Source organism: Wyeomyia smithii, chromosome 2, assembly GCF_029784165.1.
Source record: "Wyeomyia smithii strain HCP4-BCI-WySm-NY-G18 chromosome 2, ASM2978416v1, whole genome shotgun sequence".
In the NCBI taxonomy this organism is placed as follows: domain Eukaryota; kingdom Metazoa; phylum Arthropoda; class Insecta; order Diptera; family Culicidae; genus Wyeomyia; species Wyeomyia smithii.
This window is the reverse complement of record NC_073695.1, coordinates 276,657,139-276,680,084: the sequence shown is the minus strand read 5'-3', so window position 1 is coordinate 276,680,084 and position 22,946 is coordinate 276,657,139. Positions and strand designations below refer to the sequence as shown.

General features: G+C 39.2%; 1 protein-coding gene across 1 annotated transcript; it reads left to right on the top strand.

Moving 5' to 3' along the window:
• Positions 1–1,907: 1,907 nt before the first annotated feature.
• Positions 1,908–21,564, top strand: LOC129723333 (uncharacterized). The gene is made up of 4 exons (XM_055677511.1): positions 1,908–2,677; positions 20,379–20,853; positions 20,915–21,078; positions 21,137–21,564. Exons 1-4 carry the CDS (start codon positions 2,087–2,089, stop codon positions 21,503–21,505), a joined length of 1,599 nt encoding a protein of 532 aa, XP_055533486.1. The 5' UTR covers positions 1,908–2,086; the 3' UTR covers positions 21,506–21,564.
• Positions 21,565–22,946: the final 1,382 nt, after the last annotated feature.

The following is a 22,946-nucleotide window of genomic DNA, read 5'->3' as shown; positions in this document are numbered from 1 at the left end:
TGTTTGGCTAATATTTTATTGTTTCTATCTTAAAACAACGGTGTACATTTGTTTTTGAAAAGATAAAATAATTATTTGCAACTTTGCCGAAGACGTCACACCGATCAAACAAACCGTTCTCAATTAGTAGGGGTGGATACGTTGGATTAAGATTCACCTCGATAAGTGATGCGACCGAATGAGTGCTCACCAAAGAGGACTAGGTCAATCTCGCGGCTACCAGCTCCCCTTCTAACAAAGATACAACATGTATGTTTAAGCAAAAACATACATATCCCGCAAGCTAAACCTAAACAATCGATCGGATGTCTATATTAACAAAGCAACGATCTACGAAATAGGTATCAAATTTATTGCACACTTTCGGGCCTTATGCAACAGCCAAAAAGAGGCAACCGCTGTTGACCCACGACCCTCCCGCTGAGCGTAAAACATCCAATTCATGGCGGCTAAAATGTGGCACCTAAAAGTATGACTAATCATAGGGTGATAAAATATCCAATAATAAAAGTGTCACACTGAGAGAGCATTTAGTTGTTGTGTTCGAATTCAAATTTCTGTCACATTTGACTCGGTTTGTTTTATTTTCAATCTTCAAAGACCACAACACAATCCGCTCGTACACGCAAGCAACACCAGCCCCGTTTGACGTTTTGCTTCCAGCTTTCCTATCATGCCGAACAATTTCATCTGAGAAATTAGCTGCGCTTGACGGAGCAGTGAACTTCAGACGCACCCTACAACCGAATATAGCATGTCTTGAGGTTACATAAACCTGTGACCTTTATTTGGAAAAAGATTTGGATAAGGAGAAAAACGAAATTGATTAGGGCAGTGGGTAGATGTCATAATGCGAGCTAACTGGAAACAGTTATCTTTCATCAACTTCGTCAATCTCTGAGAATCATTTTGTGATCGTTTGTCAGAGTGAACGGAACATTTAAAAACTCGTTTTTAACCGCATCATACTTACGCTTACGAAAACGTGGAAGAAGTGAAGCCATGCTTTATTTTCGCGCGTTTTTTCTTCATTTGAAGCGTGCTTCTGCGCAGCGCACATCAATTTTCCTGCACTTCCTAACCACTGCACCGGTTAGAGTAAATATATATAAATGTTCTTATTATAAACCATACCATCACGAGCCATCGAGCTTTCGTGCTGGAAGCGAGCGTCATCAACAGTTTAGTATAAACATTTAAATTAAACCATTAACATATTAAAAACAAACGTTTTACTTTTTTTCTAATTCCCTTGCCATACCTTTATCGGCTGTTAATACGTTTTTTTTTTCAAGTTAGGGTACAGCATACCACTTCTGGGCAAAACGTGGCTCACCGTCTGCGTTGAAAAAGTTCTCATTGGAATTCAAATTTGCCGAAGAAACCGACTTCAACAAGTCTGCACAAGCCCCCACATGCACTTGACGCTTGGATTGGCATCCAGTTCAAGCGTTGGCATAGCCCGTGATAGGCTTCTCTATACACAAACTTGCCCATTTTCCCGGATGTTCACATAGCCACTGGGTAATCCATATAGTATAGCATAAATCAAGTTATTAATTGGATTCTGTGGGGTTGAGAGAGCCCTTATATCCTAAAAAAAGAAACTTTATCGAAAAGAAAAAAAACTAATGTTTCACAACTCCGGTAGTTTATTCTTATGGCTAAATCCTCATTAAATTCTACACAAACTAGTTTATTGCAGTTTAACATTTGATGTGGCTGCGAAAAAAGCAAAAACAAAGAACAGTTGCATGAATCTTTCCGATTAACACAAGGAAAAAATCATTATCCTAACGCCGAGGTCCATCAACAGTCTGCACGCGTAACATACCGCGTGGCACGGCTGCTCGAACCGCAATCGCTGCCTAAAACGTCGTTTATGGTTAGTTCACGGTGAACAATTGGCGCGGCAAGTTCGAAATCTTTCGCTCGCACCGCGTGCCGAGTGCGAAACAGTCGGACGACTCCCTTTAGACATATCTGATAATTGAACAATTAGTTTCGAAAAGAAAAGTTCCGCTGGATATGAACTGAGATAATTAACAGCCATAGTGTTTTTTTGTAAATTAGTTAAACAATCAATATGAGGCAACTACTGTTCAACACGTGTGCCTTTCTGCTGTTTGTTCCAATTTCGCCTATTATACTGTTGTTTTTCATAACTCTGGTCATCTACCGTGCCGTGGTAACAAACTTAATCAAACTCTACCATGGATCCCATTTCCAAGGATTCCTCGAAGGGCTGGACGCAATATGGAACGTGGAAACGGGAAGTTCCCGTTCGATGATCAATTTGATGTTTTTCATCGAAACTTCTGCCACTCCGAAACATGTTAGTGTACCCGCTAAGTTTTTGCACGGTCTCCGGGAAACGGTGGCAGCTAAGCTCATGGGTCCCCACAAAACGCGTCCTTATCCGCGACTTTTCTGGACCCGCAAGCAAACGCTTGGGTTTTGCTACTGGACCAACGATTCCAAGATTACCATCAATGAGTTTGTGCGCTTTATGGAACCCGTCGAAACGAAGGGTGACTTTATCGACGAGAACCAACTTCGCGAGATAATGGGAAAGCTGAATAATCAACATTTGCTGGACAATCACGCTGCTTGCTGGGAACTGCTGGTCGGGACTCAACCCATTAAAGGAAAAAAACCGGAAACCGTGCGATATCCTGTGAGTATGAAGATGAAATTTTTAAAAGAGTGTGTGCAATTATAAGTGGAAGAAGAAAATCGTTTGACCAGTTTATTTTTGTGCCGGTTTATATAACGTGTAGAGTTCTAGCTAGAAGAACCATTGAAAATGTACTCAGTATAAATGCCAACACACCATCTGCACCGAAATAGATTAACAACGCGGGAGGCCATGCTTTTAAAATTTTTGGGAACATCATTTTTGCGAAATTAAATCGTTCATTGAAATCCTGATTAATCATTTGACGATTTGATATGAGCAAACTACAGCAAATGGGTGTGTGTCACTTCAGATTGAATGTTTGGATTATTCACGAAGTTTTTAGGGAACGTAGAAGAGCAATTCCACATACTACGGACAACCATTTGATTTTTGATTTGGTTGAAACTTTGTGATGCCATTTTGTGTTGGGTAATTTTGGTTTTAAATTTTTTTTGAAACAATCCCAAAATTTATTGTTTCGGGTATTGTACTGACATATTCCAGCACCGAATGTAGATTTTTCTACAAGTTCAGTAAATTATTTTTGATAAGCTTATAATGTGTAGTTTTTTAGATCAAATCTTCAAATTCAAATTCATTTTTTTCTTAGATGTTCAATCCTCCAGCTGGTCTAGAGGTATCGTGCTGGCGCAACAAGCCAGCCGTCATAGGTTCGAGTCTCGGTTCGGGAGAGACTGTTAGTATCAATAGGATCGTAGCGCTAGCCCCGCAATTGTCCTGTACACTTTACCAGTTGGCTGCGAAGTTTGTGTATAATGAACAGAAGGTCGAGTTCCGAATCGGAATGTAGCAGCAAGGCCTTGCTTTTTTAATGTTTTTTTTTTCTTTCCTTTTTCGTAAAAAAAACATTTTTTTTTCCTGAAAGGACAACTTATTGACTACAACTTTGCTGAAGACGTTATACCAATCAAACCCAACGTTCTGGTATTAATTTTTTTTTTAATTTTAACTTATTTAAATTTCATTACTCCATGATCGAATAGTCATCAATGCAATTTTTTTGTAGTTTTCATGCAGAAAATCAAACTTTTAAAAAGGAGCTTTTTCTGATAAAAATTTTTTTTTCCAGAGTGTAAATTTATTATGCTTAAATTTTTTCTCGCTTTCATTCCAACGCTAATAAATATATTTATAATGCTGCTTTGAACTGTTGATCCGGTAGTTATTATTCCTCAAATGAACGAATGAATTACCTGAAAGTTTTTCTTAAATCTCTCGGCGTGAGCATATTATTTCATTTAAGGCAGAAAACCAATTAAATGGATTCGATCAAGATAAAAAAAATACTTTCTCAAAAAAAACTATTTCCAAATTCGAAAACTGGAAATAGAATAATATCAAAAATAAGTTCAGAGTAGCCACAGAGGTTTTGAATAAGAGACTTGTCGTTTCTCCTCAGAGAATCACTAGCGTATAGGAGATTATCTTCCACTGCGAACATAACCCACACTGGAAGCAATTCCTTGAAGAGAGCTGCGAATCGTATGTATCTGAAGAGCATGCAAACAAAACTGCGGTGGAACCTGAATTAACTATCTCTAGAGAGGTAATAAACTAGTATGAGCTTTCTCACTCGAAAGGACTTTCTGCTAAATGACTATACAACAGAGATCACTGCAGTGCTTTCATTGTGTGTCTTTTAAGCATATATCGAATGATATGAGCAACTAGGTAGTAAAGTAGATTGCGTTGTTTGCTTGGCATCTCGAAACAGAAAAAAAATCCAGCCGCCCGTCATGCTTTTCGAATGCTATCAAATTTATTTCGGCAGTGCGCACCGCGGTGTACCTCTGTGTATTCTCTTTAGAGTGATTCACCGCTCTTGTTTCGCTCAGCTGTATTGTAAGCACCCGATCAGAAAGGCAAAACAAAAATGTAACAGAGGCTGTTAGTTTGTTATGTGAAAAACTTTTTAAATTGTGTTTTAATTTTGATCCCGTTAGGTGTTAAAATAACAGAAAATATATAAAATATAAATAGATATAACAAAAAATATTCTACTAATATCAAACCCATATCATACTTTGTTACTAACGTATCAAATTTCTAACAAAATTAGATAGCACATAGAACAGTATAATAAAAACCATTGTTATAAACAACAGGTTTTGATAGAGACGCGAAAATTGTAACTCAATAAGATTAAATTTTGTTATCAAAAGCAAATGGGAAAATACAAAATCGTATCAAAATATGTTATTTGTATCTCACGTTGATAGAATTTTGTAATATTTTAGTTATGCTCTTCTGATCGGGCAGCAAGTGTACGTTTTTCTGAGAGCAGCAAAAACACAGCACAAAGCAGCAGAAAAAGTATGACTAAACTGCTACACGCAGCGTTCATACTGGGCAAGAAGCGAGCGGTGAATATTCACTCTGCTCTTTACACATATCCTTGCCTTACCTAGCAGGTTAGAGCCGGGGTGGCTCGTGATGCATAAAGAAATCGTCTCCATTCCAGTCGGTTCTGGGCTGTATGGCACCATGCTCCCAGGTCAAGGTGTGCTCCTCTGTTTCTGGTCCCAGAGGGATTACTGAAAAGAAAAGTTTTAAGCTGGTTGTCGTCCGGCATTCTTGCAACGTGTCCGGCCCATCGCGATCTGTTAACTTTAACCAGATATGCAATGGAGGTCTCTCCTAGCAGCGCGTGCAGCTCATGCGTCTACGCCATTCTCCGTCTTCAGTCTGTACTCCACCGTAAATGGTTCGCAACACCTCCAGGGGCTCTGAGGTCCTCTGAGAGCAGTGTTGTCATCTCTAGCCCATAGGAACCACCGGTCTAACCAGTGTTTTGCGGTGCACTCGATTGGATCTCAGCGTCTTACGAAATGCAAAGTGAGCACGATTGCCCGCTTGAATGCATCTCCGGATCTCCTTGCTGGTGTTGTTGTCAGCGATCACCAGCGATCCTAAGTACACGAACTAGGCTATAACCTGTGGGAGGCTAACATTGTTCTCCTTGGAACCTCTTTTCTTCATATACCTTATTTTTGACGCATTGATCAGTAGTCCAATACGCCTAGCTTCCGCTTTTTGTCTGATGTAGGTTTCACCCACGCGTCGTTTCGTACTATGATGTCGAAGCCATCAGCGAAGCCTTTAAGCTGAACCCGCTTCGTGAAAATCGCACCACTCGTGTCGATGCCCGCTTTTCGTTTAACATCTTCGAGGGTGATGTTGAAAAGCAAACGGGAAAGTCCAACACCTTGTCTCAATCTTAGACATGAACTCGAGAGTATCCCCGAAACACGCACGTAACATATCACACGATTCATGGTGACCTTGATCAGCCACGTCAGTTTATCCGGGAAAATATCCACGTTCTCGTGCATGCCATAGCTGTCCTCGACCAACTGTATCATAGACTGCCTTGAAGTCGATAAAAGTGATGCGTGGACACGTTGTTCTCAAGACTTTTTTGCGAAATCTGTCGGATTGAAAATATCTGGTCCGTGGTTGCGTGGGCTCCCATGAAACCTGCCTAGTTCGTTCCAGTTTCGATCCTGTTTATTGCATCACCATTCAGATGTTGCTTCCACCTGTCGACTACCTCGCTATCGTTCGTGATGAGATTACCTTCCACAATCTTGCACAAGTTGGCTCGCGTTACAAAGCCTTCTCGAGATTGGTTAATCGTTTCGTAGAAATTTCGCGTATTATTAGTGATAAATATCTCTTCTAGCTCTTCATGGTCACGATCCTCCTGCTAGCGTTTTTTACGTCTCAATACTTGACCTTCAGGTAATTTACCCAGGTCGGACTCTTACCTGTCACCGCTGCCTTGTATCCCCCATCAAACCAGTCGTTTCTGCCCCTCGGCGCCTCTGTTCCTAGTGTCGTCGTCGCGAATTCCCTGATGGCCGTGCGGACTTTGATCCAGCCTTCCTTGAGAGAAGCTGCGCCAAACTCCTCTACCGTGGGTAGTGCCGATTCAAGCCGCTGCTTGGGGATCGGCTCTGTCGTGACTGACAGTCGACAGTTTTGGTCTCAGGCCATACAAACCGCCATTAAGTAGTGGTCCGAGCCAATGTCCGCACCTCGGTAGGTGCGTAATACTGCGTATATTGGTGATATCCGAGCCGTCCTTTGATGAGCACATAGTCAATTTGACTTGTTGTTCGTTGGTAAGGGGCCATCCACATTCCACGTGGACAGCTTGAGGGGGTCCATACATTTTTTTAGAATTTATATGGTGGAAGGGGGGGGTGTCAAAATCGTTAAAAATCTGTCCACGTGGTATGTGGATGACCCCTAAAGTGATTTCCAAGTTGCTTTGTGGATGTCCTTCTAGGAGAAGAATGTACTTCGAACTAGAGGTGGTCGGGTACGGGTATTTTTACCCAATACCCGTACCCGACCCGTACACGATGGGTTTGGGTCGGGTTTCGGGTAACGCCAAAAAATATTTTTCGGGTTCGGGTCGGGTACGGGTAATTTAAAAACCAAGGCTTCGGGTTCGGGTCGGGTACGGGTTTGAAAAATTCTCAACTGGTCGGGTACGGGTCGGTTACGGGTAATTCGATTTTCGTGCATTATGAGAATTTAATTATTAACTTTTCTAGCCTAGGTGTTTTAGCATAGTCTTGGTCTGGGAGGGAAAAACGGATACGCAGCAGCACGAAGTTGCATCGGTAACGGTATCATTGATTTCTAAAGAAGAATGATTGCATTTTGCTCGACCGTGGACTTATTCGAAAAATACTTATTATGATACTATAACTTCATCATAAGTAAAGCAAATAGTATGCAGGGCATTGCTGAGCAGTTCAGCCACAATTTTCAAGACCCGTATTCTATCAAACTATTGTATATTACATATGTTAGACCTATTGTAGAATATTGTAATCTCATATGGATCAGTCCAAAAACAATTCCTTCTTTACGCGCTTCGCAACTTGAATTGGACTGCATTTCCTCTGTCATCGTAAGAAGCACGTTGCAAATCTGCAAATACTTAAACAACGCCACGAATTTGCAATGCTATTCTTCGTCAATGACATTATTTCAATTCGTATAGACTCATCTGCATTACTATCACAACTCAGCTTTAATACAACTTCACGGCATCTTAGAACGAGAAAACTTTTTTCAGAAAAACATTGCAGAACTAATTATGCAAAAAATGGTCCCATAAATCGAATGATGTGTCAGTATAATCTACATTGTAGAACCATTGGCATGACAATGTCAAAAAAAAAGAAATTAAAAACTGTCTGAAATACACTAGAAATATTTAGCTCGTAACAAGAACATTGTAAACACTATAAATAATAACTGTATGAAATATGTATGTAATCTACATTTGCTTGACGAATTAAATAAACAATTAAAAATAAAAAAAATAACATCCACTCAAGCAATGAAATTAACAATATTTTCTGAAACATAATGTTTCTGTCCTTTGGTAAGCTACGAGTTTTTAAAGTTTGCCGATTTTTTTAAAAGCATTTTTGTTGTTTGAACGTGTAAGCAATGTTTGCAAATAAACTCTTTTCGGCAGACCTCCTACGTAATTATTACTCGGGTATAAAAAAAAGTCGTTTGGTAACAGTTTCTAACTATACACTTCATCACGGTTGAGTCTTGATTTTCGTTTCACAAAATAGTGAGGTATGATTATTGTAAAATTATTGCAACTCTGCGCAAGTCTACGTAAATATAAATAAACTCAAAAATCTGAAGAAACTGACTCGAAAATTCTGTGTTTTGCATACATGATGTTCGAGTTATACTCGGGTTACAGCAGGAAAATAGTTACACGCTATCAAAAAACGACGAATGTGCGTGTCATCTGTTTCGATAATTTTTTAGTGTAGTATTCGTTTCTCCCTCCCAGGTCTTCATTTGCACTGTGACCAGGGATGCCGCATGTACAGAAATATCTGTGTCATACCGAATTTTAGATTCCTGATTGCTACGATGTGCACATAAAACTCGTCGCTTAATTCAAACTCTACCAGACATGCATTTTTCACCATTGTTGTACGAGTTGTGCTAGTAGGGTAAATTAACAGAATAAAAATTTTCAGCAGTTTATATGAATCATACGTATGCATACAAAATAAATAATTGAAATCCCTGATCAATTTTAATATGAGGTAACTAACGGAACCCGAATTATCCGTACACTGTTATAAATAGATATTTTGCTGCGTGATAAAAATGATCAAATTTTTCAACGTCAGACGAGCGGACGTTCTCAGTGACAGATGCTACGCTGGATTCTGGGAGCACCAATACATCGCCTGGAACTCTGGTTCATTGACATTCGTTCACATGAACACTCGGGTCTAGCCCAACTCTGGCCATCATCTCGAGAAACCACATATGACAATCAGTGCATAAAATGTACGAGGTAATCAGGTATTTAAAAAAAAATTAAATAAAAATCCAGGACGGGTCGGGTAATTTCGGGTTATTTTTCTTTCAGGTACGGGTCGGGTACGGGTAGTTAAAAACAAACTTTTTCGGGTTCGGGTCGGGTACGGGTATTTTAAACAAACCCGACTTCGGGTTCGGGTCGGGTACGAGTTTGAAAATTCTCGATGAGTCGGGTACGGGTCGGGTACGGGTAACAAATTTCCCATACCCGACCATCTCTACTTCGAACTGCCAATCCTCGGGAAGCTGCAAAGTTTATACACCTTTGGCAGTTGTTCGTCTCGGAGTGCAGACTTTCGTGTCCGATTAACGGTTTATACAGGTCTTCCGTTCCGATTTGAGCGTTTATATCCCCGATGACGATGTCTCGCTGCAACATCGAGTCTTCATGCGGACAGTGCACGGTGTCCTTTATCCGTCTTCTTCTTGAATACGTTTGCGGTAAAAACAATGAACAAAAATTGTCGATTTTTCATGGGTTTATCTTTAATCGCACTGATGATACTACTCATCATCAATCATAGTAACCCATGAGTTAGCAAAAAAATTTGACAGCTACCGGTCAAACTCTAACTGTGTTGGCGAAAAAAGTGAAGCTACTTCGTTCAGAAGTGTGCGCGTTCAAAGAACGGTACCCGCCGCGTCAAAAACGGACATCGTGCGGCACTTTGTGGACGCCGGGTATGCCCGTTCCGGCATCTACAACATCTTGACACTATTAGACAACGGTCAGAGCATCGAAAGAAAGACCGGTTCCGGACGGCCAACGACCCTGAGCGACAAGAAGCTTCAAAGGATGCTGAAGAGGAAGGCCGAGGCGAAAGTGGCTAAATCGCTGCGTGCACTTGGCCGGGAGGTTGGTGCATGCGGTAAAACAGTGAAAAAGTATCTGGAAAACATGGACATACATGTCAGGAAGCGGCAGTCCCGTCCACTGGTCTCGAAGCTGCAGGCAATGACGCAGCAACAGTGGCTGAAGTCGATGGACGACGAGACCTATCTCACCCTGGATGGCAACGATTAGCAGGGCACTTCGTATTTAACCTCCCCCACGAAGGAAGTGAGCGTCTAGGTGGTGTCACAGACCAAGTTCCCCAAGAAGGTGCGGCTGTGGCTGACAATCAGCGAGAAAGGGATGTCAAAGTTGCTCTTCTTTCGCACCGAGCTGACTGTGAACGGGAAAATTTATAGTACGAAGTGCCTGCCAGAAGTTGCGTCGTTCATCAAGAAATACCACAAGGGCGAAGACACGGTGTTCTGGCCAGATTTGGCGTCGGCCCAGTACTCGGAGGGATCGTTGGAGGATATGGAGCGGATGAATATCGATGTGGTACCGAAGTCGGCGAATCCGCCCAACGTCCCCCAGCTGCGTCCCATCGAGAATTTCTGGGCAAACTTGAAGCGCAAGATCTATTCCAAAATTTTTGTCGCGAAAACGGAAGAGGAATTAATAAAAAAAACAAAGAAAGAGCTTAAAAACATGCCTACACGCATGTTTTCTTCCGCCATGGCGAATGTTCCGGTTAACTGCCGGAAAGCCGCTAGCAAGGGCGTAGAATTTTTTTGCAAATAAGATAATATAATTACCATTTATTTAAATTTATCTAACTCAATTATCTGTCTTAGTTTTTTTCCACCTCATCTGAAAAAAGTCAATTTTTCTACCGCAAACGTTAGTCCACGACACGTGGATTTTTTACACATATTAAGCCAGGTAACAACAGATTTTCTCGATAAATTGGTTTTCTGTTAATGCATTTGAAATAGGGTAAGGAACGGCTTAAGCAGTGGTGCCTGTTTTATTTAGTCGAAGAAAACAGGCCTTAAACACCTGAATTTTTTTGTTTATTTGTTTATTTGTGTATAAAATTTATCTGACTGATAGTCTTAATGAACTAATATGAAACTAAAATTTTTCAAATTTTGATCAATATCGACAATTTCAATGATGGAAACGAAAACTTTGATTGTCTAGCTGTCTTACGAATATAAGAAATGTATTGTGCCGTGTCAAATAAATGTGTGAACAAAAAAAAAAAGAATATAAGCAATACCGTCTGTCGGGGTGAGATTAAGCCACGGGGGTGAGATTGAGCCAAAACGGGAAATGTTTGTATGTTAAATTACTTGAGATTTCCAAAACCTAATACCTCAAATTCAATACTTTATGAAACATGACATATTTATTCACAACTTAAAATGGAATATAGATAATATCAGTGAACTGTTTCGCTTAAAGAATGTTTCAAAGTACTGGGTGAAATACATGCGCAAATAACGTTATCCAAAAATGTCCCAGGAAAACCAACCCGATCAAGAAATCACACTAACTTACTGCTCAGTTGGTACGTTAGTATGTCGTTCCAATGTGTTGAGGAAATATTATGCATTGAACCTGTGCCGGCTCAGAAAATAATGTTTCTCCAAACTGTACACTTTTCGAGCCCTTTTGGGGTGAGATTGTGCCAAGCTATATTGAACGGCACAGTATGCGGAATTCACATTCACGACAAAATCATATCAGTATACACCAAAACATTTGCATTGTTTACATAGGGTATGTTTTTTTCCCCACAGCATAAGGTATGTTGTCCAGCTATGGTATTCTTTGAAATAATGACTAAAAGCTTGAGAAGCTTACTGTTCTCAATTGTTAGATGGAAATTTTCAATGATTGATATTACTTATGGAATGTAACAAAATTTTGTACACCAATTCTATATAAACTGATGACTTTTAAAGAGAAGAAGGAGGGTTGTGGGTACGTTTCCAGAGGTTTCGAGAATTGTCAATGACACATAATAGTTGTTGTCAATGGCACATAATAATTGAAAAGAAAAGTCTTCTCAAACTTCATGTCCTAACGTTTTCCTTTTTTTAGGCTACCTGGAGACGCCACTATGTATACAGAGACTATCTATAAACCACGTTCTCATAACTAATTACTCTATGCATCAATTTGATCCAGCCATACATTTTTCTATAACTCATATGAAACATAGTTTCTGATCAACCCCCTAAAGCCCCTTAATAGTCCACGTTGTTTATGGTCGTCCCTATACTTACTGTTCTATCATGTTGGTCATGTGGATTTTTAGTAGACACACTATTGTTCATTTAACAGGTATTAAATTCAAATAATAAATTCATAGAAGGGGTGAGATTGGGCCAAAGTTATGTATTTTTAGCAAAATTATAGTTTATTGTAACTCAACCATATTTGTTGTAGTTGTTATCAAAACCTTCTAGAATGTATTGGTGTATTTTGGATCGAACTCTTTGCCTCAATGTGTGCGTTACAAGCTTGAGAACAAAAAAGCATCATTTTTGGCACAATCTCACCCCGGATGACGGTACCGTTAATCACTAGGAAATCTGTGAGCAAACATCATTTGAAACAAATCGACCTATATTGCAGCCATTCAGGAGCCACTTCGGGTGCTGAAAAAAAAATGACTGCAAAATAGATGGAAACTGCTTAAAATAGGTTCGAGGTGATTGGAGTAATGTCCCTCGGTTGGTAACTTTGATTGATTATTGTTAAAGTTTGCTAACTTAGTTTTACAATTTGAAAACAAGTTCTGACAGAGAAACAGAGAAAGAACAGATTGATATACTTCTGTTTGAATTTCACCCAACACATTTCGAGTATTTCGTCTCAATACACAGGCGGCTCAGATTCAATTTCAAATTTTGACATTGTAGTATAGATTTTACGATGGACATTCTAAACTTTTGATTGCTTTCTGACAAGGCATACAAAAATCTGAAACCCAAACCTGTTATAAGAAAAAAATCTGCGAATAGATTTTCGGCAAGAATAAGGCTACTTTAAGGTTTAATTTTGTTATTTGGGTTCCTCCAGTCATATTTCATTTTCGTTGTTGGCCTGATAATCTAAATATGCTTCGTTTACCAATACAAATCATTGGAAAATTCGTTTTACCTCTTCATGTACTTTTATTAAGAAGAGGAGGAGAGAGAAGGAACTCTCTCTTTCTCTCTCTCTCTCTCATACTAATCATTTTCTGTAAAATCTGCATGCAAAACGTGAAGTTGTATGACATCTTCCTAAATCCATCTCTGTCTATAGTACAACTAACCACGCTAAGGAAAGCCAAATTAAGCAGTCACGCCGAAAAATATCCAAAAAAATACGTGCTAAAAGACCGCAAAGTTCAGTTGAGTAAGATGATAAACACCATATGTATCTCAAAGCAATGCATCGATCATTCAAGAATGTTATTCTTCACACATAAACAAACTGTGCGTGCGATGGGTGCCGCGTTTCTTAACAATTGATTGAAAAACCAACGGGGGTAGATTTTTGACGGAAAGTCAGACATTGATTTCGCGCAATAGGACAGTATTTTTGGGGTGATACGTGACAATGGATGAATAATGGATCCACCATCACACTACTGAGTCCAATGGGCAGTAGGTAGAGTAGCTTTTGCGTGAAGTGAGCCGGTCGAAGCGCCCATAAACGCAACAATCAACCGGCAAACAGTCAATAAGCAATACTGCTGCATATTATTGGATGCAGCTTAGAAATCAAGGTGAAACAACCGCATGTGTTGAAGAAAAAATGCTCTTTCACTTAGCCAATGCTGCTGCTTATTCCGCTCCCTGAACGACCAAACTAATTAAGGGATTGCGCAGCGGACTGATATCGGCATTGTTTGAAAATTTGGCTCTCTGGCAAATGATTTCTTGAATGACGAGCTAGAATTGGAAACAACTCTAGATGAAAACTATGTCGATGATAAAACAGGATGGGTTGCGCCTTGGACAAGCCTGAGAAAACGGTTTTGGATGTCCTCTATTCTTTCAACCCACGAATTTCGATGTGGATGTTAGTACTACAGCGGTGGTTTCCAGAAGAGGACATACTAGCGCACCACATAGAGCCCTAAGACAGCAGAAATCGGAAAAATCTAGCTATTTTCGCTATAAATCCCGCAGTTGTCGACACTCTTCGGAAATAATTGCTGGACCATGAAAGTCAAATGACATGTTCGTGTCTAGCAAGCTGCTCAGGTCGTTTACCGGATCTATTCGCGCAAGTGCGACACCATTAATTTCGTTTGCTAAATACGAATGCCAAATGGCGTGAAGGTGCGATAAAACGTAATTACTACACATGTGGTAATACATAGAGTCATCTCATTTTTTCGACACCAGCTAGCAAAAACATTAAGTAATAATTGCAGACGGTCACAATTTCCCACGACACGCATAACGAAATAAAGTTTCAGGTCAATAATTGCAACCTAATTTATGCGGGTAAGGTTGCAATTATACACAAGTGAAAGGATAGCTGTGAACCCAAGCCACTTGAGGAATCCCTGACACACTAGAAAAGGATTCTAAGTACAGGAATCAATTTTAACTGCGCTTCGATTTGCTGTTTCGCAATACAGGTAGAAATGAAATGCAAAAAATTCCTAGCCACCGATCAAAGCTAGAATTTCCTTCCAGAAGCTAAATTTAAATTGGTACCTAAAAAAAACCGGAAAAAAATATTGGTTTTCTTTATTAGAACGAATTACTAGAACTAGAATAATTTTGAACGAAATCCCTAACATTCTACACTCATAAGTTAAAATATAATAAAACCGACCTAGGTTTTACTATGGTTTGCCTTCAGTATCTGAATTTAAAATCGCTACTTGCAGTCCCAATAAAGTAAAAAAGGTAATGATATAACCAACAGGGAAAAAACCAGTCAAACTCAATCAAACTTCATCTTTTACGATAAAAGCATTGCCTAAGCTTAGCCCTTTCGTATTTTAACGGCTCACACAACCGTAGGAGGTACATTATATCACATGTTTTTTTTGATTCGACACTAGCATCTCCACTAACCGTTAACGAATTTTTTTCAACAAAGGTACACTTCCACACTGACCGCTAAAGCCCATAACATTCGATGCAACTGGCGCGCTGCAAGCCGCTGCACGCTCTAGCTGGCCGACTATCGTTTTACTTTAACATATCGAGGTTGGTTTAACTAGGTCAAACGATACCTAATCATTCTTATTCGAAAGAGCGGCTCATAATCAACTTCATTATGCTCAATTTGCAAAGCACGACGCTCGAAATTTTCGCACACCATCCTTCAAAGCCCACAAGAGCTCCCAGCTTGGAAGTTATGTTTCATCGATCTATTATCTATGTGTAGCGAATGTGTTTTTGGTTCTTCACTATTTCGGTACACTTGACTGTCTCCAAGACTCGTGCGTGACTTTCAAAATTTTAGCCGTTATAGTGTGTTAAGCGTCTTACTGACCAGCAGCGGTTTGTGAAACCAAACATTTGCATCAAAGATTTATCACACAAAGCGGACTCAAGCATCGCCACGCGCGGATTTAGTCTTAAGCAATCCTCAGTGTGTCACACAACACATAGGGGGAACTGGATGAAAAAAAATTGGGCCCAGCTGAACTTTTCTCTGTGGTATAGTGGGGCATCGAAATGTCAATTTTTTTATACCAGCATTAATATTACCGAGGGGCTATACTGCCCATAATCGCATATTTGTAACATTTGCAAAATTGGTTGTTCGAGCAAATCACACTTTTATATTCTGACCTTAAATGTATTGTTCCTAATATATTCTTGCAAATAGACACTTTAAATAAACTTAGTATCATGAAGAAAGCACTACTTTACACTATGTATACATTGAATATTACGTTTGAAGTCAAATTGGTTGAAATTTTTTCAATGATACATTTATGCCGTCACTTTCAAGCTACTTTTGGAATTATCACAGGGAAAATGAAGTTTTCCATGTATTCAACAAGCATGAGCTAAACATCAGAAACGGATTACCGGTGGTTGGTTACCGGACCAGAATAACTTCCGAGTTCCAAAGGATGCAGATGTGGATTTGGATGGAAACTTTTTTGACAAAAAAGTTGGAAAAGTTAAGTAGTGTGACAATTATGCGGTTATTTACGCTATGTGACAAAACAATTTGGTATTTTTTACGACTTTTTTCAAACAAACATAAGCATATTTTTCCAGATGTGAAAAGTACATACTATTCTGAGCATTTTTCAATGAAAAGCACAAAATCCATAAAATGTCGAATGTTACAATTATGCGATCACAGGCAGTATACAACGATGCAATAGCATTTTTACTTTTCTAAGTTTTTACAACATTTAGTGAAAATTTAAGGAAGAACCCAAAGTCGAGCAGTTGATGATAAGGCTAGTATATACTGTTCATACACTTGTTCATACTGTTCATACAGAACAGTCACCAGACCTGACTGCTTCTGTTGGATAAAAAGCCAAAATCTTCTAGTTTTATTACGGGTGCGGTATAGTATGTACTTATATACAAAATGATGGTAAGTAGGTACTTATAGCAACTTGGAGTTACATTTTCGGGATAACCATGACTAAATGGAAGGAAAATTTGCATCTTATTGAAAAATGAAACAGAAACCTGTCGAAACACCCATTTTTGGATTAACATGTGGTAGAAAACAGTAAACCACACTGAATAAAGCAAAGAATACTGTAAGCCCAGTATGTTTTAAAGGTTTTGAATGATACAGCGTTGTTCACACATAACACGGTTGTAGACCTTTTCGAATTTAATGAATTTCACGCGTCAGCCGCAGAAACAACAACAGAAGCGTGAACATATTCGTGCATTAAATACATCTTAGATTTTAATCTCCTAACATTATCTGTGCTCACTAAATTTACTTATCAAAATAAATTTATTGGAGAATTAGAATTTTGGTTTTCGAATAAAATCTCAATTTACAAACATATATATTCTTCGATGCTACTAGAGTTTCCAAAACATAACCCTTTATTTTATTCCAACATCATACCACAAGCGGTACAAAAATCTAAATCAGTATTCTATTTTCGGCAGGATTTTGAAGATTAATCAATCAATTTATGGAAACATTTTTTAGCAAAGCAAATTTCATTGAAAAGCTGAAAAAATTCAATTTTTGCACCCCTCAGATGATTGATGCCTTCAAGCATTACTGCACTCACTCACTGTTCACGTTTCCCGCATCTGAGTACACCCGCACAAAGAAGAAAACCACCAATACTGCCAGTCGAATATTGTCAACAATGGTTTGTTTTGATTCTCGTTCGGCTGATTCATCGCTTTTAAAGGTGGTTATTCATCTTCTATTGTTAGGAACAACCACCGCCGTTCACTGTCAGTTCAAAAAACTCCATTTTTCGTTAAAAACTGAACATATGATAAATTTGACAGCAGCTTTTCTAGAGTGGTTCGCGAACACTGCATGTACAGAAAAGTTGTGCCCACAAAATATAAAACGACATTAGTGATGTACTCATGTTTGAAAACATTTCTTTTTGTTGAAATAAAAACTGTAAAACTCAAACAATATTCTTGCAGTTTTCAAAAAAATATTGTGACCAACACTGCCCTTGAACGATCAACGCCAAAAGACAAGTATAAAGGCATCTACAGCGGTGGTGCAAATCGATGTTTTGTTCTATTTTTTTTTTTTTGGAACAAACTCAAATTCACTGAAGCACCACTATTGCTAATTTTGTTTTATAGGTACCAGATCTGAACTGGGGTGACATTGCGCATCTCGTTTCGAGTAACTCGTACAAAAATAAATTATCACTGATGAGCGTTATGTTAGGTTAGAGAATAAAAAAAATCGTTTGAATCGAGCTGCACAATGTCACTCCTGAAAAAACTTTGAAATTCGTATACGTTTTGATCTATTTTTGTCACTTTTTGATCTAAAATTTGAAATAAATCGTTCTAAAATCCTTGCACGCAACCACCAATTGCGGGTGGGTAAAATGTCATATTCTAATTGAATATTAGATTTTTAGCTATTTCAATATAAGCGTTTTGCGAGTGATGTGGGATAAACCAAACAAAGATTTTTCACATCAATTCACTATTGATTTTTGTGTTTTTTCCTAAGAAGACGATGAACAGCTCACGCATTGGTTCAACTATTTGGTTTGAAACCAGCCGCTAGGTAGCCAAATACGTTGGCTATCTAGCCTTCGTTAACCGCCTTGATTGTAGTGGGACTACCAAGAACGATCAGTCTCAAGAAGCCAAAAAAGTGTTCCCCGAAGATACTGAACTGAAAACGTTAAAATGCAGACTTGTTACAATATTCTCAAAAACAAACTCAAGTTTAAAGAACTGCAATATTCGACGAGATTGATGAAACGAAAACGGAAGACGATTATTTACGCGATGAAATATTTTTCGCTTACCTTCGAAGCCCTTCTTGCAGAAGAAATTTTTCGATTATACTAATCCATCCTGAAAAATGTCACTGACGTTTGGCTTAAACCATCAAATCCATTAAGTCTCGTGGATATAAAGTGGCTTGCCAAAGTAATCCCCTTAATGTATGTAAAAACTATCGAATTTCCGTTTGTTGAATATTGAGTGCTTTTTATAACAAGTCTCATGGGAAACTAATAGCATGGGGTATTGAATCATTCACAGGGTATCTGCGGTTTAAAACAACAAAATATACAACACCAGTGCAGAAAACGCAAAGTAGGGGTATATTAGTAGGTTCTTTTAAAGTTTCGCTGGTTAAATCTAGTATAAAGTTGTTACAAAAATAGACCGCTGAAGATGCTCTAACAGGAACAATGCTGCGTGTGAGTTTTTTTGTCACAATTAAAATTGACAGAGAGATGCCCCGTTATACTAGTTATACCACTTTCATAGGTTGTAAAAGGGGCCAAATTTTGAATCAATTTTTGTTAGCAGTTCCCCCTATGTGCACACAGTCATACTGTTTGGAGATGACGATGCTTTTTTTGGCGGAATTTGCCACTTGCTTAGCATTACAAAATGCAAATAAATATTGAACGAAAGCATGCCATAACGATACAAACTTGTCACCTGGGCCAGTGGGCAGAATCTGAATTTTTTGTCGATGATTTTTAATGCAAGTGTGAATCGTTGTGCAAACCAAGTTTTCACATCTCGCGGAATCATTGACCTTTCGATGATACAACAACACGGCTTGGAGTGTTCGGTTGGTTGGGTGTGACGAAGGTCGTTTTAAGAGTAAAGCTCTCCAAATTAAGGTTGAATGATAGAAATCTATCCCAAAACCGATGTGCTAACGGCGGCGTTTCCGGATAGTCCATCGGCTAATTGAGTTTTCATCCATTCATTAACCTTGTTGATGCAACATTTCGATGCGTGTTGCAATGGACACCGAAAGTGAATGTGAACTTGGCTTATATGATATAGCTGGTTTTCTATGAAAACAAAAACTTTTAGCCAAATTTAGCTTCAAGAAGTCTCTGAAAAGAAATCGAACAGTATAAATCCTGGAAGGAAAAAACGAACACAACACATGAAATTGATCGACAAAATCTGATACAGACTTCAACATAGTTTTCGATTCGATCACGAAAGCAACACAAAAATTAATATTTAAGTAAAACTATAATAACTAAAATAGGTAACATCAGAAGCGGAAACCACTGTAGAAAAGCAACTAATCTTGTTATTACGCTATTTAAATACATAGGTATATTAAAGAGATGACGGATCCTAGCTAAAGATATTGCTCCAAATATTCTAATAGAACTTTAAAATTTTAAGGTTCTACTATCAAAATATCCTATTCACAAAAAAAATTCACGCCACATTCACACCGCCAACAACTTTTCCGGTTTCCGAAAGGTAAACCATCAATTGGCCAATTGAAATTCAGAACCACAACGCGTGCCGTCGGTTATGTTATGAATGGCGCATTGATTGAACCGCACAACACTCGTAAGCGGTCGCGATTCCTGTGCGACTCGTATGGTAAATAAATTGGCTGCTCCCAGCACCTGCTGAATACAATCGAATTCCAACACTAATAATCACTTCCTAGTCAGTCTATGTGGGATCTGATGATAAGCCTATATCATACGAATTGGTTTTTTGATTTATAGGACGTGAAGTCTGTACGAGACGAACCGTGATGATGACTGCTGAAACACTTACCAACAAGGTTGTTGTCCGCTAGCGATTGCTCATAAATGATTTTATTATGAGTGCACGCTTCACCCGCGATAGGCACGTTTGAGTAATTTCGTTACATTGCAAAATACTTGTACACCATCCCTAATAAGGCAGAGTTTTGGTTGAAACGATCTTTCACTGCTATGTTTAAATTTCCCTTGGCCTGAAAATGGCGCGCAGATCGTGCTTCCAAGCAAGGTTGAGATATGCGATAATCATTCAACACATCTTTGAAGACAAAATAATTCGAGCTTTCGTTCCTCCACAGGTTTTGCTACGACTACATCACACGGCCGGCGATGGGATGGCCATAGTGCGACTAATCCTGGACACTATCACCGGCAATCACAAAGCCCTGGCTGCGCGCATTTCCGCGAACAACACCAAAACGCAACCCGGAAAACGAGGATTAAGCCTCGTGCAGCTTGTGAAAATGCTTTTCAATGGGCCGACCTTCATCCTGCGCATGATGTTCCAAAAATCGGAGAAAAATTGTCTAAGCGGAGGAAAAATCACCGAAAATAAAGTCATCAGCTGGTGCCATGAGCCAGAAGTATCCGGTGGTGCAAAGTCAATGATTGAGATCGCCAAGAGCACAAAACAGTTGATCCCAGAGGCTAGATTTTCCGATATATTCCTCGTTGCCCTCGCCAGCAGTTTGCACAAGTACTTCGAGGCCAAAGGAGAACCGTACCAGGAGGGTGGTGTGTCAGTTATTGTGCCAGGGCGTGCCGGAAGCGAAGGTACTTCGATAGAGCACTAATATTGAAGTCTAGAAATTAACCTTTTCTTTTAAATTTTTAGCGAAATCCCTCAAAATTAAAAATCGATTCACTACACGTCGACAGATGCTTAAGATCGGTCCCGGTATACAGCTTGAAGACCCTGACAGGCTAGCTAAGCTACGACAGCGGTTGTCGGAAATTGCTCAAGGATCTGCATCAACCCGATCAGCATCCTCGCATGCTGTACGATAGAGCTTGCTCCATTTTTTCTTCAAAGTAACTGATGTAAATTTCATTTCAGGTTGTATCTCTCTTTATTTCATCACTATCGAGCCTTTTGCCGGCTGGCCTGTTACGACTACTGGTGTCTACTTTCCGTGCCAATGTAGTGTTCTCAATTCTGCCGGAAATTGGAAAGATTAGCTTCCAGGAGCACGAAATGGTCGGCCCAACGCTGTTTCTTCCCAACACCGGAAACCTTTCCGTCTGCATTGCGGCCGTCACCTTTGGCGACAAAGTCCACCTGGGAATACTGGCCGATCGGTCTGTGATACCTTCCGAAGGTGAGGCACACTCCATTCTGCAGGAGATTGTGGGCGAAATTGAACGGATGGGAGTGGTACTGCAGGACGTTCCGAAGCAATCCGCTATACGGTTTGAGTTTGAGTGACGGAGCCTCGATTGATTTTCTAGTGGCAAGTGATTTTTAATTTGTGTTTAAGATTATATAGTGATAAGTGATTATTGTAAGAGTTATCAAATTTATCAAACATTTTTGAAACAAAAAAATATGATCTAATCAACGGAGTCGTTATTACCCTGTTGCAGGGATATTCCTGATTATGAGTTTCAAGGTCCGAACATGACTTCAGTTCAAAACTCTTCGCCCCCAACATTGATTTTTACTGAAATGTTAAAGAACTGCACAGTTACACAGTAAATGAGTTTGCTAACAATTTCATTTGATCGTTTGTTTTACACAAGAATCTACTTGATGTTCAATTCACAGAGCTCACAGACCCGAATAATCCAATGTGCGTTAATGCGCGACTCTTTATATTTTGACAGTTCCGGTCAATCTTTACTTCGCTTGAAGTGTCGAGAACTGGAGGACTTGTCTACATTTTTGCTTCTCTTGCTGTTCAAGCAAAGTAATGGCTTCAAAAGTGCTACGGAAAAACTTGAAACAATTCTCTTCGTTTCTCTCAAAAATAATCACTGACACGGCTAGTTACTCTCAGGGCAACAAGGCAGACAGATCGACGAATTGGCACTTACCCGCTTCTCAAAGTCTCACAATATGGCATTTCTTGTTATAGATTTGGTAGCAAGTTAATTAAAGAAAATAAGAGGATATATTGAAGAAAGATGTATACTCAAACTTTGATTTTTGGTTTAATTTTCTTATTTACTAGTGGTAATGGTTACATACTGTTATCAAATTAATCAAACATTTTTGAAACAAAAACATATGATCTAATCAACGGAGTCGTTATTACCCTGTTGCAGGGATATTCCTTATGAGTTTCAAGGTCCGAACATGACTTCAGTTCAAAACTCTTCGCTTCCAACATTGATTTTTACTGAAATGTTGAAGAACTGCACAGTTACACAGTAAATGAGTTTGCTAACAATTTCATTCGATTGTTTGTTTTACACAAGAATTTACTTATTGTTCAGTTCACAGGACTTACAGACCCGATGAATCCAACGTGCGTTCATGCGCGACTATTTATATTTTGACAGTACCGTTTAATTTTTACTTCGCTTGAAGTGTCGAGAACTAGAGGATTTGTCTACATTTCTGCTTCTCTTGCTGTTTAAGCTAGGGATGGGAAACCTATCGATAATTATCGATAGTATCGATAGCTGCCGGCTATCGATAGAATCGTTAAGCTTTCCGCGTTTTCGAAAGTTATTGATATTTTCCTCGCATTGGCATTCTTACTCCACAACGATGCCAGAACTGAAAAAATATATTGGCCTAGACTTTGTTTAAAGAGAATTCGATGATTGTTTGCTTTCACATGAAATCCTCTTTAAAATTGTTAGAAAATTGAGAGATACTCATTTTCGCTCACTCTACCTTATACGGACAACGACAAGATTTC